This window comes from Hypanus sabinus, chromosome 12 (genome assembly GCF_030144855.1).
Source record: "Hypanus sabinus isolate sHypSab1 chromosome 12, sHypSab1.hap1, whole genome shotgun sequence".
NCBI lineage: Eukaryota > Metazoa > Chordata > Chondrichthyes > Myliobatiformes > Dasyatidae > Hypanus > Hypanus sabinus.
In genome coordinates this window covers 2,697,611-2,713,367 of record NC_082717.1, presented here as the reverse complement: position 1 = coordinate 2,713,367, position 15,757 = coordinate 2,697,611, and the positions used below count along the sequence as shown (strand labels likewise).

The 15,757-nt window shown below is 49.6% G+C and overlaps 1 protein-coding gene across 5 annotated transcripts in view; it reads left to right on the top strand.

Annotated features, from left to right (window-relative positions):
* ptk2ba (protein tyrosine kinase 2 beta, a) overlaps positions 1 to 15,757 on the top strand; it is a 247,775-nt gene that overhangs the window by 103,281 nt on the left and 128,737 nt on the right. For all 5 annotated transcript variants that reach the window (XM_059985434.1, XM_059985435.1, XM_059985437.1 and 2 more), the window contains exons 8-9: positions 3,714 to 3,854; positions 10,203 to 10,274. In XM_059985434.1, coding sequence (XP_059841417.1) covers positions 3,714 to 3,854; positions 10,203 to 10,274 — 213 coding nt within the window. The remainder of the gene's footprint in view (positions 1 to 3,713; positions 3,855 to 10,202; positions 10,275 to 15,757) is intronic.

Below are 15,757 nucleotides of genomic sequence, written 5' to 3'. Positions count from 1 at the left end.
ATGGCAGGTATTTCTGGGAATAATTCAGAAGGTGCAGGATCAGTTCATTCCAAAGATGAAGAAAGATTCTAAGGGCAGTAGGGGGCAACCATGGCTGACAAGGGAAGTCAAGGACAGTATAAAAATAAAAAAAGAAGAATAACACAGCAAAGATGAGAGGGAAGCCAGAGGATTGGGAAACCTTTAAAGAGCAACAGAAGATTACTGAAAAGACAATACGGGGAGAAAAGATGAGGTATGAAGGTAAGCTAGCCAAGAATATAAAGGGAGATAGTAAAAGCTTCTTTAGGTATGTGAAGAGGAATAAATTAGTTAAGACCAAAGTTGGGCCCTTGAAGGCAGAAATGGGTGAATTTATTATGGGGAACAAGGAAATGGCAGACGAGTTGAACAGGTACTTTGGATCTGTCTTCACTAGGGAGGACACAGACAATCTCCCAGATGTAATAGTGGCCAGAGGACCTAGGGTAACAGAGAAACTGAAGGAAATTCACATTAGGCAGAAAATGGTGTTGGGTAGACTGATGGGACTGAAGGCTGATAAATCCCCAGGGCCTGATGGTCTGCATCCCGGGGTACTTAAGGAGGTGGCTCTAGAAACCATGGATGCATTGGTAATCATTTTCCAATGTTCTATAGATTCAGGGTTAGTTCCTGAGGATTGGAGGGTAGCTAATGTTATCCCACTTTTTAAGAAAGGAGGGAGAGAGAAAACAGGGAATTATAGACCAGTTAGCCTGACATCAGTGGTGGGGAAGATGCTTTAGTCAATTATAAAAGATGAAATAGTGGCACATTTGAATGGCAGTAACTGGATTGGTCCGAGTCAGCATGGATTTAAGAAGGGGAAATCATGCTTGACTAATCTTCTGGAATTTTTTGAGGATGTAACTATGAAAATGGACAAGGGAGAGCCAGTGGATGTCGTGTACCCTGGACTTTCAGAAAGCCTTTGATAAGGTCCCACATAGGAGATTAGTGGGTAAAATTAGAGCACATGGTATTGGGGGCAGAGTACTGACATGGATAGAAAATTGGTTGGCAGACAGGAAACAAAGAGTAGTGATTAACGGGTCCTTTTCAGAATGGCAGGCTGTGACCAGTGGGGTACCGCAAGGCTTGGTGCTGGGACTGCAGTTATTTACAATATACATTAATGATTTAGATGAAGGGATTAAAAGTAACATCAGCAAATTTGCAGATGACACAATGTTGGGTGGCAGTGTGAAATGTGAGGATGATGTTAGGAGAATGCAGGGTGACTTGGACAGGTTGGGTGAGTGGGCAGATGCATGGCAGATGCAGTTTAATGTGGATAAATGTGAGGTTATCCACTTTAGTGGCAAGAACAGAAAGGCGGATTACTATCTGAATGGTGTCAAGTTAGGAAAAGGGGAAGTACAACGAGATCTAGGTGTCCTTGCTCATCAGTCACTGAAAGTAAGCATGCAGATACAGCAGGCAGTGAAGAAAGCTAATGGCATGTTGGCCTTCATAACAAGGGGAGTTGAGTATAGGAGTAAAGAGGTCCTTCTGCAGTTGTACAGGGCCCTGGTGAGACCACACTTGGAATATTGTGTTCAGTTTTGGTCTCCAAATTGGAGGAAGGACATTCTTGCTATTGAGGGAGTGCTGCGTAGGTCCACAAGGTTGATTCCCGGGATGGCAGGATGTCATATGTTGAAAGTTTGGAGCGACTGGGCTTGTATACACTGGAATTTAGAAGGATGAGAGGGGATCTGATTGAAACATATAAGATTATTAAGGGATTGGACACGCTAGAGGCAGGAAACATGTTCCCAATGTTGGGGGAGTCCAGAGCCAGAGGCCACAGTTTAAGAATAAGGGGTAGGCCATTTAGAACAGAGATGCGGAAAAACTTTTTCACCCAGAGAGTGGTGGATATGTGGAATGCTCTGCCCCAGAAGGCAGTGGAGGCCAAGTCTCTGGATGCTTTCAAGAAAGAGTTAGATAGAGCTCTTACAGATAGCGGAGTCAGGAAATATGGAGAAAAGGCAGGAATGGGGTACTGATTGTGAATGATCAGCCATGATCATATTGAAAGGCGGTGCTGGCTCAAAGGGCCGAATGGCCTACTGCTGCACCTATTGTCTGTTGACACTCACTTACACACTCACTCACACACTCTCACACTCACACACACACACATCTTCAACACGTTGCACCAGTTTGTGGTTCTCTGAGCCTGTTAATAGCGCACTCTCCATGTGACAGAGAGCAAGCCATACAAAACTGCTTGTCAGGCAGCATCTATCAAGAGGAATAAACTGTCAGTGTTTTGAGCTGAGACCCTTCTTCGGGACTGGAAAGGAAGGGGGAAAGTGAGTGGGTGGAGGGTGGAGTACAAGCTGATAGGTGAGGGGGAAGGTGGGTGCAGGAGGGTGTACAAGCTGAAAAGTGTTAGGTGGGACCAGGTGGGGAAGGTGGGTGGGTGGAGGAGGGGAGGAGGAGTACAAGCTGACAGATGAGGGGGAAGGTGGGTGGGTGGAGGAGGGGAGGAGGAGTACAAGCTGACAGATGAGGGGGAAGGTGAGTGGGTGGAGGAGGGGAGGAGGAGTACAAGCTGACAGATGAGGGGGAAGGTGGGTGGGTGGAGGAGGGGAGGAGGAGTACAAGCTGACAGATGAGGGGGAAGGTGGGTGGGTGGAGGAGGGGAGGAGGAGTACAAGCTGACAGATGAGGGGGAAGGTGAGTGGGTGGAGGAGGGGAGGAGGAGTACAAGCTGACAGATGAGGGGGAAGGTGGGTGGGTGGAGGAGGGGAGGAGGAGTACAAGCTGACAGATGAGGGGGAAGGTGGGTGGGTGGAGGAGGGGAGGAGGAGTACAAGCTGACAGATGAGGGGGAAGGTGAGTGGGTGGAGGAGAATACTATATGGTGGAGAAGTCCTGTGTCCACCATGGAGAACTTCAGGTTCCTGGGAACCACCATCTCTCAGGATCTGAAGTGGGAGCAGAACATCAGCTCCATCCTGAAGAAGGCCCAGCAGCGGATGTACTTCCTGCGGCTCTTGAGGAAATATGGTCTGCCTCAGGAATTGCTGCTGCAGTTCTACACTGCAGTCATTGAGTCTGTCCTGTGCACCTCCATCACTGTGTGGTTTGGAGCCGCCACCAAGCAGGATAGAACCAGACTACAGCGCACAGTGAGGACTGCCGAGCGCATCATTGGAGCCTCCCTGCCCTCTATTGTGGACCTGTACTCTTCCAGGTTGAAGAAGAGGGCGGGGAACATCATAAAGGACTCCTTCCATCCTGCGCACGGACTGTTTGAACTGCTTCCATCTGGTAGGCGCTTCAGATCCCTCCAGACTAAGACTAATAGGCACTGGAGAAGTTTTTTCCCTACTGCGGTCACTTTGCTGAACAGCTAACTGCCGGTTAACTGTCGGCTAACTATTACTTGGATTGCAGTACTTGTATGTATAATCTATATTTTCATTTATATTTATCATCTGTTATGAGCAGAGAGACAACATCTGCTGGAAGTAAATTCCTTGTATGTGTGCAGGTACTTGGCGATTAAAGTCTGATTCTGATTCTGATTACTGAATGATTTCTTCTCCCCTCCCCTCATCTCCTCTTGTCCTTTCCTGTCCCCGCTCCCCTCCTCTCCTCTCTACTTCACTCCACTCCCCCTCCTCCTCTCCCCCTCTTCCCCTACCCTCCCCCTCCTCCTCTCCTCTTCCCTCCAGGTGAAGCATCTCCGTAAACTCATCCAGCAAACCTTCCAGCAATTCGCACAGCTGAAGGAAGATGAATGCATTCAACAGTTCTTCCAGATTCTCCACACCGTCACCGACTTTGAACAGGAGCATTTCGCCTGTGAGCTGGGTGTAAGTGCCATTGCTTTAAGCATGTCCCTCCGGAGCCCTGGACTGACCAGCCCACCGTCCAGCCCGTTGCCTGCTCTTGGCAGGGACCCTGGTGCATGTTGTCCCTCAGCTCAGGAACAGCATTGTTACCAAACATCCCGGGCTGGGCTAAGTGTCAATACTGGGCCTTCACCCGAAACATTGAAAACTACCCTCACAGTTTCTGCTCGATGCACAGAGTTCCTCCAGCAGATTGTCTGTTGGCGATTGTCTATTTAATATTTGCATCAAATTAAATCAGTAATGTTGCAAACAGTGTTCACTGTCCATTCAGAAATCTAATGGCGGAGGGGGAAAAGCTGTTCCTGAAATGTTGAGTGTGTGTTTTCGGGCTCCTGTATCTCCACCCTGATGGTAGCAATGAAGAGAGGACATGTCCAGGGTGATGGGGTCCTTAATTACAGATTACCGCCTCTTGAAGATGTCCTGGATGCTGGGGAGACTAGTGTCTACGATGGGGCTGGCTGAGTTTACAACTTTCTGCAGCTCTTTCTGACCCTGTGCGGTGGCCCTTCCTACCAGATGGTGTCTCTGTGCCTCCGTCCTTTTTCATTGCTGGTTGGCCAGAGGCTCACCAGTGACAGGTTAATGCGTCCATTCTCTGCCACCACTAATTGCATTCCTTAGTCCCATTCTGACATGTCAATCCATGGCCTCCTCTACTGCCATGCTGAAGCTCAACTCAGGTTGAAGGAGCAACACCTTGTATTCTAACAACACACACAAAATGCCGGAGGAACTCAGCAGGCCAGGCAGCATCTATGGAGAAAAGTACAGTTGACGTTTTGGGCTGAAACCCTTCGGCAGGACCTCATATTCTTTCTCGATAGCCTCCAATTTGATGGCATGAACATCGATTTCTCCGACTTCTAGTAATTTCCTCCCTGTTCCCCTGTCTTTTTTGTCCATTTCCCATTCTGATTCCCCTCTCACCCCTTGTCTTCATCTTATCTCCCTCTGGTTCCCTCCCTACTTCCCTTTCTCCTATGGTCCACTCCTCTCCTGTCAGATTCCTTCTTCTCCAGTCATTTGTCTCTTCCACATGCCGCCTCCCAGCTTCTCACTTCACCTGCCCTCTCCCCCACCCCCCCTCCTGGTCACCTGCCAGTTTGTACTCCTCCCCCCTCACCACGCCCCTGCCCCCTTCCTTTCCAGTCCCGACGGAGGCTCTCGGCCTGAGACGTCAACTGTTTACTCTTTCCTATAGATGCCGAGCTCCTCCAGCATTTTGTGTGCATTGCTCTGCATTTCCAGCATCTGCAGAACCCCTTGTCTTTGTGATTCAGGACACTAATATGGGAGTTGGAGTTGTATGAGTTGTTGAAGAGGCAGCACTTGGAGCACTGGGTAGAGTTTTAGCCACCCTGTTGTTGGAGAGCTGTGGTTAAACTAGAGAAAGTGCAGAAAAGATCAACCAGGAGAATGCCAGCGACAGAAAGCAGGAGTTAAAGGGGCAGGAGGGCCAGGGTAGGTCTTCATTGCTTGGAATGTAGGAGATTCTGGGGTGATGTTACACTGGCTTATAAAATTATGAGAGGTACGGATAAAAGGGAGGGAAATGGTATTTTCCCCAGGGTAGGGGAGAGTAAAGGTCAGGATTTTGGGGAGAGCTGAACTATTGAATAGGTACGAGAGGGGCAGAGGGTGGTACATAGGTGGAATGAGCTGTCAGATGAAACGAGATAGTGGGTGAGTCAGGTACGATAGTGTCATTTGAGGAACACTCGGATAGCTGCATAAGCGGGTGAGGGTCTGGCAGATGGAGTACAATGTTAGTAAATGCAAGGTCATCCACTTCGGAAGGTAAAATGGAAGAACAGATTATTATTTAAATGGTAAAAAGATTGCAGCATGCTGGGAGTGCTTGTACATGAATCACAAACAGTTGGCTTGCAGGTGCAGCAGGCCATCAAGAAGGCAAATGGGATGTTGGCCTTCATCGCCAGAGGGGTTGCATTTAGGAGCAGCAAGGTCACTCTGCAACTGCATTGGGGACTGGTGAGGCCGCACCTGGAGTACTGCGTGCAGTTCTGGTCTCCTTACTTGAGGAAGGGTATACTGGCTTTGGAGGGGGTGCAGAGGAGATTTACCAAGTTGATTCCAGAGATGACGGGGTTAATCTATGAGGAGAAATTGAGACACCTAGGACTGTACTCTCCGGAATTCAGAAGAATGAGAGGAGATCTTATAGAAACATATAAAATAATGAGAGGGGCTAGATAAGATAGAGGCAGGAAAGTCATTTCCAGTGGTAGGTGAGACTAGAACTAGGGAACATGGTCTCAATATTCAGGGGAGTAGATTTATGACGGAGATGAGGAGGAACTGCTTTTCCCAGAGGGTGGTAAATCTGTGGAATTTTCTACCAAATAAAGCAGTGGGGTCTACCTCAGTAAATATATTTAAGAGAAAGTTGGATAGATTCTTACATAGTAGGGGAATTGAGGGTGATGGGAAAAGGCAGGTAGGTGGAGATGAGTCCATGGCCTGGTCAGCCATGATCTTATTGAATGTCAGAGCAGGCTCAACGGGCCAGATGGCCAACACCTGCTCTTATTCCTTATGTTCTTATGTTATGGCGGTGTGGGAGATGCTGGGTGCAGGGTTAGAAGGATGTGTGTCAAAAGCAGGAAATTGAGTCTATTTGGGTGGCATGGCCTAGCAGTCGGCCTGGATGAAGGGCCTGTAAGCATGGATTGCATTGTGACTCTGACTGAGTGACAGGAATTCATTGATCACAATAAGCCAGCTGTGGGAAGGGTAAAGTTCTGTGAGATGCTGGGTGATTTGCCTAGCGAGGGGATATTTGTTTAGTGCCTTCCCGGGATTTTGAGCCAATGACCCTGAAAATTCAGCAATCAGTCCTTCTCATTCACTCTCCCCTCTCTCTCTGTCACTCCCCTCTCTCTCTGTCACTCCCCTCTCTCTCTGTCACTCCCCTCTCTCTCTGTCACTCCCCTCTCTCTCCGTCACTCCCCTCTCTCTCTGTCACTCCCCTCTCTCTCCGTCACTCCCCTCTCTCTCCGTCACTCCCCTCTCTCTCCGTCACTCCCCTCTCTCTCCGTCACTCCCCTCTCTCTCCGTCACTCCCCTCTCTCTCCGTCACTCCCCTCTTTCTCCGTCACTCCCCTCTTTCTCCGTCACTCCCCTCTCTCTGTCACTCCCCTCTCTCTCCGTCACTCCCCTCTCTCTCCGTCACTCCCCTCTCTCTCCGTCACTCCCCTCTCTCTCCGTCACACTCCCCTCTCTCTCCGTCACACTCCCCTCTCTCTCCGTCACTCCCCTCTCTCTCCGTCACTCCCCTCTCTCTCCGTCACTCCCCTCTCTCTCCGTCACTCCCCTCTCTCTCCGTCACTCCCCTCTCTCTCCGTCACTCCCCTCTCTCTCCGTCACTCCCCTCTCCCTCCGTCACTCTCCCCTCTCCCTCCCCGTCACTCCCCTCTCTCTCCGTCACTCCCCTCTCCCTCCCCGTCACTCTTCCGTCACTCCCCTCTCTCTCCGTCACTCCCCTCTCTCTCCGTCACTCCCCTCTCTCTGTCACTCCCCTCTCTCTCCGTCACTCTCCCCTCTCTCTCCGTCACTCCCCTCTCTCTCCGTCACTCCCCTCTCTCTCCGTCACTCTCCCCTCTCTCTCCGTCACTCTCCCCTCTCTCTCCGTCACTCTCCCCTCTCTCTCCGTCACTCTCCCCTCTCTCTCCGTCACTCTCCCCTCTCTCTCCGTCACTCTCCCCTCTCTCTCCGTCACACTCCCCTCTCTCTCCGTCACACTCCCCTCTCTCTCCGTCACACTCCCCTCTCTCTCCGTCACACTCCCCTCTCTCTCCGTCACACTCCCCTCTCTCTCCGTCACACTCCCCTCTCTCTCCGTCACACTCCCCTCTCTCTCCATCACACTCCCCTCTCTCCCCGTCACTCTCCCCTCTCCCTCCCCGTCACTCTTCCGTCACTCCCCTCTCTCTCCGTCACTCCCCTCTCTCTCCGTCACTCCCCTCTCTCTCCGTCACTCCCCTCTCTCTCCGTCACTCCCCTCTCCCTCCGTCACTCTCCCCTCTCCCTCCCCGTCACTCCCCTCTCTCTCCGTCACTCCCCTCTCCCTCCCCGTCACTCTTCCGTCACTCCCCTCTCTCTCCGTCACTCCCCTCTCTCTCTGTCACTCCCCTCTCTCTGTCACTCCCCTCTCTCTGTCACTCCCCTCTCTCTCCGTCACTCTCCCCTCTCTCTCCGTCACTCCCCTCTCTCTCCGTCACTCCCCTCTCTCTCCGTCACTCCCCTCTCTCTCCGTCACTCTCCCCTCTCTCTCCGTCACTCTCCCCTCTCTCTCCGTCACTCTCCCCTCTCTCTCCGTCACTCTCCCCTCTCTCTCCGTCACTCTCCCCTCTCTCTCCGTCACACTCCCCTCTCTCTCCGTCACACTCCCCTCTCTCTCCGTCACACTCCCCTCTCTCTCCGTCACACTCCCCTCTCTCTCCGTCACACTCCCCTCTCTCTCCGTCACACTCCCCTCTCTCTCCGTCACACTCCCCTCTCTCCCCGTCACTCTCCCCTCTCCCTCCCCGTCACTCTTCCGTCACTCCCCTCTCTCTCTGTCACTCCCCTCTCTCTCTGTCACTCCCCTCACTCTCCGTCACTCCCCTCTCTCTCCGTCACTCCCCTCTCTCTCCGTCACTCCCCTCTCTCTCCGTCACTCCCCTCTCTCTCCGTCACTCCCCTCTCTCTCCGTCACTCTCCCCTCTCTCTCCGTCACTCTCCCCTCTCTCTCCGTCACTCTCCCCTCTCTCTCCGTCACTCTCCCCTCTCACTCCGTCACTCTCCCCTCTCTCTCCGTCACTCTCCCCTCTCACTCCGTCACTCTCCCCTCTCTCTCCGTCACTCTCCCCTCTCTCTCCGTCACTCTCCCCTCTCTCTCCGTCACTCTCCCCTCTCTCTCCGTCACTCTCCCCTCTCTCCATCACTCTGCCCTCTCTCTCTCCGTCACTCTCCTCTCTCTCTCACTCTCTCCTCTCTCTCCGTCACTCTCCCCTCTCTCTCCGTCACTCTCCCCTCTCTCTCCGTCACACTCCCCTCTCTCTCCGTCACACTCCCCTCTCTCTCCGTCACTCTCCCCTCTCTCTCCGTCACACTCCCCTCTCTCTCCGTCACACTCCCCTCTCTCTCCGTCACACTCCCCTCTCTCTCCGTCACACTCCCCTCTCTCTCCGTCACACTCCCCTCTCTCTCCGTCACACTCCCCTCTCTCTCCGTCACACTCCCCTCTCTCTCCGTCACTCTCCCCTCTCTCTCCGTCACTCTCCCCTCTCTCCATCACTCTCCCCTCTCCACTTGATGGATTTGTGACCTCATTTTCTGATGTTACAAAGATAGATGGAGGGTCAGGTGGTGGTGAAGAATCGGGGAATCTGCAAAAGGACAAACAGACTGGGAGAATGGGCAAAGAAGTGGCAGATGGAGTTTACTGTGAGGAGGTATTTGGTCATGCACCTGAATAAAGGAATGAATGTGTGGACTATTCTCTAAATGGGAAGAGAATACCGAACTCAGAGGTGTGAAAATGTAGGAGGATTCCTTAAAGGTTAACTTGCAGATTCGTGGTTAAGGAAGGCAAATTTAACATTAGTATTGGTTTTGAGAGGACTAGGATATAAGAGCAAGGATGTAATGCTGAGACTTTACAAGACATTAGTCAAACCACACTTGAATATCAGGAGAAATTTTGAGCCCCTTATTTAAGAAAAGATATGTTAACATTGGAGAGGGCCCAGAGGAGGCTGATAAGAATGATTCCAGGAATGAAAGGGTTAACATATGAGGAGCGTTGATGGCTCTGGGTGTGTACTCCTGGAGCTTAGAAGAATGGCAGGTGGAGGGGGGGGGGGTGTGGAGGTGGTTGGAAATTTCTTTGAAACCTATGGGATATTGAAAGGACTAGATAGAGTGCATATGGAGAGAATGTTTCCTATGGCGGGCAAGTCTAGGACCAGAGGGAATATATCTGCCAGTGTGTCTCATGAACAACCTTCCTATAATGAGGCAACCAGAACTGAACACAATACTCCATGTGTGGTCTCGCCAGTGTTTTATGGATCTGCAACTTTACCTCAGGGCTCTTGAACTCAAACCCGTGACTGATGAAGGCCAACACACCAAAGGCAAAATGATGCGTGTCTTTGTACATTTCGATGTACTTGTGCTTGATAAATTAATCTGTATCTATGTGCCGCTCTCTGTTTTCCACGCTGTGTATCCCGTGTTTTGTGTTGTGTGCTCTGTCCTGTTCCATGTTCCACAGTGACCCGGCTCTCTGTTTTACAGCAAGGCTGGACGATAGCAGTGGACCTGGTGATTGGACAGCAGGGCATCGGGCAGGTGGTTAACAAGGACGGGGTGAGTACAGGGGTGGTGGGAAAACTGCAACCAGGCAGGAACCAGCGGAGGCTGCTGATTGAAAACCCCTGAGCGCAATTGAATGTGAAAATAGAGAGAGAAGGAGGGAGGCATGGAACAGGACTGGTTTCATTGTCCACACAGGGACAGGCGCTTTGGCCAACAATGTCTGGACCAAGCATGGTGCCAGATACAGAACAGCCTATGATCTTGTGCTGACCTTACTACCAACACTAAGATCAAATCAACCCTTCCCTCCCAAAAGGCCCTCCATGCTTCTCCCATCCAAATGCCTATCTAAGAGTCTCTCAAATGCCCTTAATGTATCTGTGTCTATCAGCACCCTTATTTGGTCCCACCATTCTCTGTGTGAAGAATTTGCCTCAGACGTTGCCCCCCCCCATGCATTTCTCCAATGGATCGCCAGAAAATGATTGCTATTGGCCATTTACACCCTGGAAAAAGTCTCTGGCTGTCTACTCGATCCCTGCCTCTTTTCATCGTGTACACCTCTATCAAGTCACCTCTCATCCTCCATTGCTCCAAAGAGAAAAACCCTAGTTTGCTCAACCTACCCTCATAAGACACGCTCTCTAATTCAGGTATCATCCCGATAAATCTCTTCCGCGCCCTCCCTGAAGTTTCCACGTCCTTCCTATGATGAGATAACCAAAACCGAACGCAGTGTGATCTCATTGGGGTTTTTTTAGAGTCGCAACATTACCCTGAAATCAATCCCCTGACTAATGTAGGCCAGTTCACCGTACACTACCTTAACAAACCATAATCCATACTCCCATCCACCCCATTCTTCGTCTGTTCATGTGTCTGCCTTCACCACCCTGGAAACACATTCCAGATACCTTCCACTCTCTGTGTAAAAACCTGCCCAGCTCATCTCCTTTGATCTTATTCCCTTTCACCTTAGTTGCATGCCCCCTGCTGTTAGGCATTTCCACTCTGGGACAGAGACTTTGACTGTCTACCCTAGACCTCTATAAGTTCCCAGTTTAAGAAGTGAAACTCAGCGGCTCCCTACTGGCATCAAACAGAACGATTAATCGCACTCTTCCTGAACGATTAGTGCTGCAATAAATAGCCTGGAGCTTCCATTTCGGAGATGACCTGTGCAATCTGGCACTTTTGAGGTGTGAGCTGAAGTCTCGAAGGTGCAGAACACTTGTAGTATGAAGTGGCCAAACCAGGGCCCAAGAGTAAATCAAAGTGGCAGGGCGTGGGCCCGAGAACGAGGAATGAGCCGATGATTGGCCAAATTGAAAAGGTCACTGTTTTGGAGCCAGAGGCAATTGATGGGCCAGTGTTCAGCTTGTAGCTCTGAGGTTTAGTCGTCTCGCTGAACTGAGGCTGTGGCCAGCAACTAACGGGCTCCTGAATTGGCTGCAGTGATGACTAGCTTTGTGAAGTTTAGTTTTAAATGTTATTTGCTGACTTTCTGTTGTTAGCACAATGGGCACATTGGGTATTTGAGTGCTTAATGGGTTCCTTGGTTATGTTCTTCCTGTAAGGAGATGATCCTCAAGGTCGTACGGCATATTGTACATACTTTAATAAAGGATGTAGTTTGAACTTTTACCAGGTCTCCCCTCAGCCTCTGCCACTCCAGAGAAAACAACACAAGTTTGTCCAAGCTCTCCTTATAGCAGGCAGCCTCTAATCCAGGCAGCATCCTGGTGAACCTTTTCTGCCTTCTTTCCCAAGCATCTACATCCTTCCTGAAATGGGCCAGCCAGAACTACACACAAACCTCAAAATGTGATGAATGAAGATTATAAGGCTACAGCTTTTATATTCTCTGCACCACCCAATGAAGACATGAATACTATACACCTTCTATCTACTTGTGTTGTCTCTAACAGGGATCTATGGACTTGCCCCAAGTCCTCCGTATGTCCTGTCGTTTTCTGTAGCTTTGCTACTACTCTTGATCTCACACATGTTCATATTAAACTCTAGCTGCCCTCTCTGTGCCCATGTTCCCAACTAATCCATATTACACTGAATCCTTTATCTGCCAATTACCATGAACTTTATTTGTCTCATGTACATTAAAACTACAGTGAAATACATCATTTGATTAAATCAAATTAGCAAGGGTTGTGCTGGGCAGCCTGTGAGCATTGCCCTGCATCTGGGGCCAATATAGCATGCCCACAACTCTGTAACCCTAACCCACAGAACTTCGGACTGTGGGAGGAAACCGAGTAGTCACAGGGTGCATGTACAAATTCCTTCTAGGTGGCAGCGGCTATTGAACCATGAAGGGGTACCATGGTAGCATGTTACAGCTCAGGGCATCGGTGTTCAGAATTCAGCTCCGGCACCCTCTGAAAGAAGTTTGCATGCTCTTCCCAAGTGCGTAGGTTTCCTCTGGATGCTCTGGTTTCCTCCTACAGTCCAAAGACGTTCCGGTTAGTAGGGTTATTGGTCATTTTGAATTGTCCTGTGCTTAAACTCTTGGTTGTTGGGCAAGAAGGGCCTGTTCTGCACCTTATTTTGAAATAAGTAAATAATCTTAAAGCTGGTGCTGGACCACTACGATACCATGAAGCTACTTTTGTGTCTTCTGCAAAATTAGTAACTTGCTAATCCAGCCTCCTCCAATTTTATCTGGATCATTGGTGTATGGTCTCTGAAAAGTAACAGCAGTTGCAGCATTGTCCACTGACCTCCAGTCAGAATAACACCCTGTCACCACTGCACTCTTCTCTTCTACTCCACTGGGGCAGAAGCTCACCAGAGTCCTTTGTTTGACGGCAAGTCTTTCAAACCCTTCTTCTGCCTTCTACACAAAAATCCTTCCTCTCCCAAGGACGAGGACTTTGGAGCTTCTGCTACCATTTCTTTAGCTCGGGATTTTTACAGGATAGGGTTGCTCGCCCCATTCCCAACCCTTCTCCTTTTTCCCATCCACGGTAGAGTTTCTGTCTTCTGTGGCCAAGCATATATTGAATCCAACCACCAATCTTATGGTGTACTTCGTCTTCTGGATCAGCCCACCTTATCAAACACTTTACAAAAGTCTATTCATCATCTTCATCTCAATTAAAAAACAAGGATGTAATGCTGAGGCTTTATAAGACATCAGTCAGTCAACTCTTGAGGTAATGTGGGAGCCTCTTATCTAGGAAACGATGTGCTGGCATTGGAGAGCTTTTAGAGGAGGTTCAAGCTGCTTTAATGACAGTTCTGTATACAAGTGAGAACAAAATAATTCTTACTCTGGATCCAAATGCAATAAGGTAAAGAACACAATGCTTAAAACACATTAAATATTAAATACATAAGATATTTTATATATTGTACATAGATTGATATCTCTCCATAAAGTGACGTTAGGCTGTACATAGTGTGACTGACAGGAAATGATAAAGTAGTTGGTGGTTGGCAGTGTGGAAGGGTGAGGGTGTTACTCCTCGGGAGAAGTAACTGTTTTTGAGTCTGCTGATCCTGGAGTGGATGCTATATAGCCTCATCCCTGGCGGGTGTGGGACAAACAGTCCATGAGCAGGGTGGGTGGGATCCTTCATGATGTTCCTGGCCCTGTTCCAGTACCTTTCTGTTTCTATGTCCTTGATGGTGGGTAGCTGGTGCTGGTGATGTGTTGGGCAGTTTGTACTGCCCGTTGTAAGAATTACTGTCCATTGCAGTGCAGTTTCCATACCGAGCAGTGATACAGCTTGTTAGGATGCTCTCCACTGTGCATCTGCAGAAGGTTGTGAGAACTGATGTACATTATCCAGATCCCTTCAGCCTCTCACAAGAAGGATGTTTCCTATAGTGGGCGAGTCTAGGATCAGAGAACACAGAATAGAGGGACATCCATTTAGAACAGAGATAAGGAGGAATTTTTTTAGCCAGAGGTAGGTGAATCTGTGAAATTCATTACCACAGATGGCTGTGGAGGCCAAGTATTTAAAGTGGAGGTTGGTAAGTGCTTGATTAGTCAGGGCATCAAAGGTTATGGGGGAATGCAGGAGAATAGGGCTGAGAGGGATAATAAATCAGCCATGATGGAATGGCAAAGCAGACTTGATGGGCTGAATGGCCTGGTTCTGCTCCCATATCTGATGGTCTTGATGTGAGAGTGAGAGAGAATGAATGTGATGGGGAGAGAAAGAGGGGAATGAGTCGAGGGGAGAGAGGTGATTGTTCTGTAGAGAGAAAGAGTGAGTGGCTGAGTCACAGACAGGAAGAGAAAGTCATGCAGAGAAAGAGAAGGGGAGTGAGTCAAAGAGAAAAACACAGGGAGATGCAGTGATTCAGTGATGCACTGAATCAAGGAGAATGAGTTGAGTGAATCCCACAGAAAGGGGGACTGAGAAATTGAACACAGCAAAGATTAGCCCAGGATCACCACCAAATATCTGTAGGCAGTCTCCCCACAGGATTGTCCACTCTGACCAACTCTCTTGTTACGCTTGGGCAGCAAACTGGGTGTGTGGTCTGCCGGAGGGGGCTGGTGATCACAGGCGGCAGCTCCGGTGGTCTACAGAGAGCCATGGGAGGGCTGGAGGAGGGAAATCCTCTGATAAGCCATATCATCATGATCCCAGCAACATCCCTTCATCCCGATCTCATTGTCAAACCCTACTCTCGCTCTGACTGGGACTCAAAAGTTTCAGTTAGAATCAGGTTTCTTAGAAGGTCTTTTATGTTGTGAAATTTGTTCTTTTGAGGCAGTAGAACAATGCAAAGGTGTAAAATTACTATAAATTACGGAAAAATCAAAAAGTACAATATGCAGTGAATATTGAGCTAGTGTTCATGGGTTCATTGTCTGTTCAGAAGTCTAATAGTAAAGGTAAGGAGGCTGTTCCTGAATCATTAAACATGGGTCTTCAAGCTCCTGAACCTCCTCCCTGATGGTTGTAATGAGAAGAGGACATGGTGGGGTGCTTGATGACCAATGCCATGTTCTCGAGGCGACATCTCCTGAAGGTGTCCTTGTTGATGGGGAGGGTTGTACCCATGAGGAGATTGGCAGAGTCTACAGTTCTCTGCAGTCTCTTTAGGTCCTGTATCCTGCCCCCTCAGTACTAGGTCCTTAATACTGCCCCCTCAGTACTAGGTCCTGTATCCTGCCCCCTCAGTACTAGGTCCTGTATCCTGCCCCCTCAGTACTAGGTCCTGTATCCTGCCCCCTCAGTACTAGGTCCTGTATCCTGCCCCCTCAGTACTAGGTCCTGTATCCTGCCCCCTCAGTACTAGATCCTGTATCCTGCCCCCTCAGTACTAGGTCCTGTATCCTGCCCCCTCAGTACTAGATCCTGTATCCTGCCCCCTCAGTACTAGGTCCTGTATCCTGCCCCCTCAGTACTAGGTCCTGTATCCTGCCCCCTCAGTACTAGGTCCTGTATCCTGCCCCCTCAGTACTAGGTCCTGTATCCTGCCCCCTCAGTACTAGGTCCTGTATACTGCCCCCTCAACTAGGTCCTGTATACTGCCCCCTCAGTACTAGATCC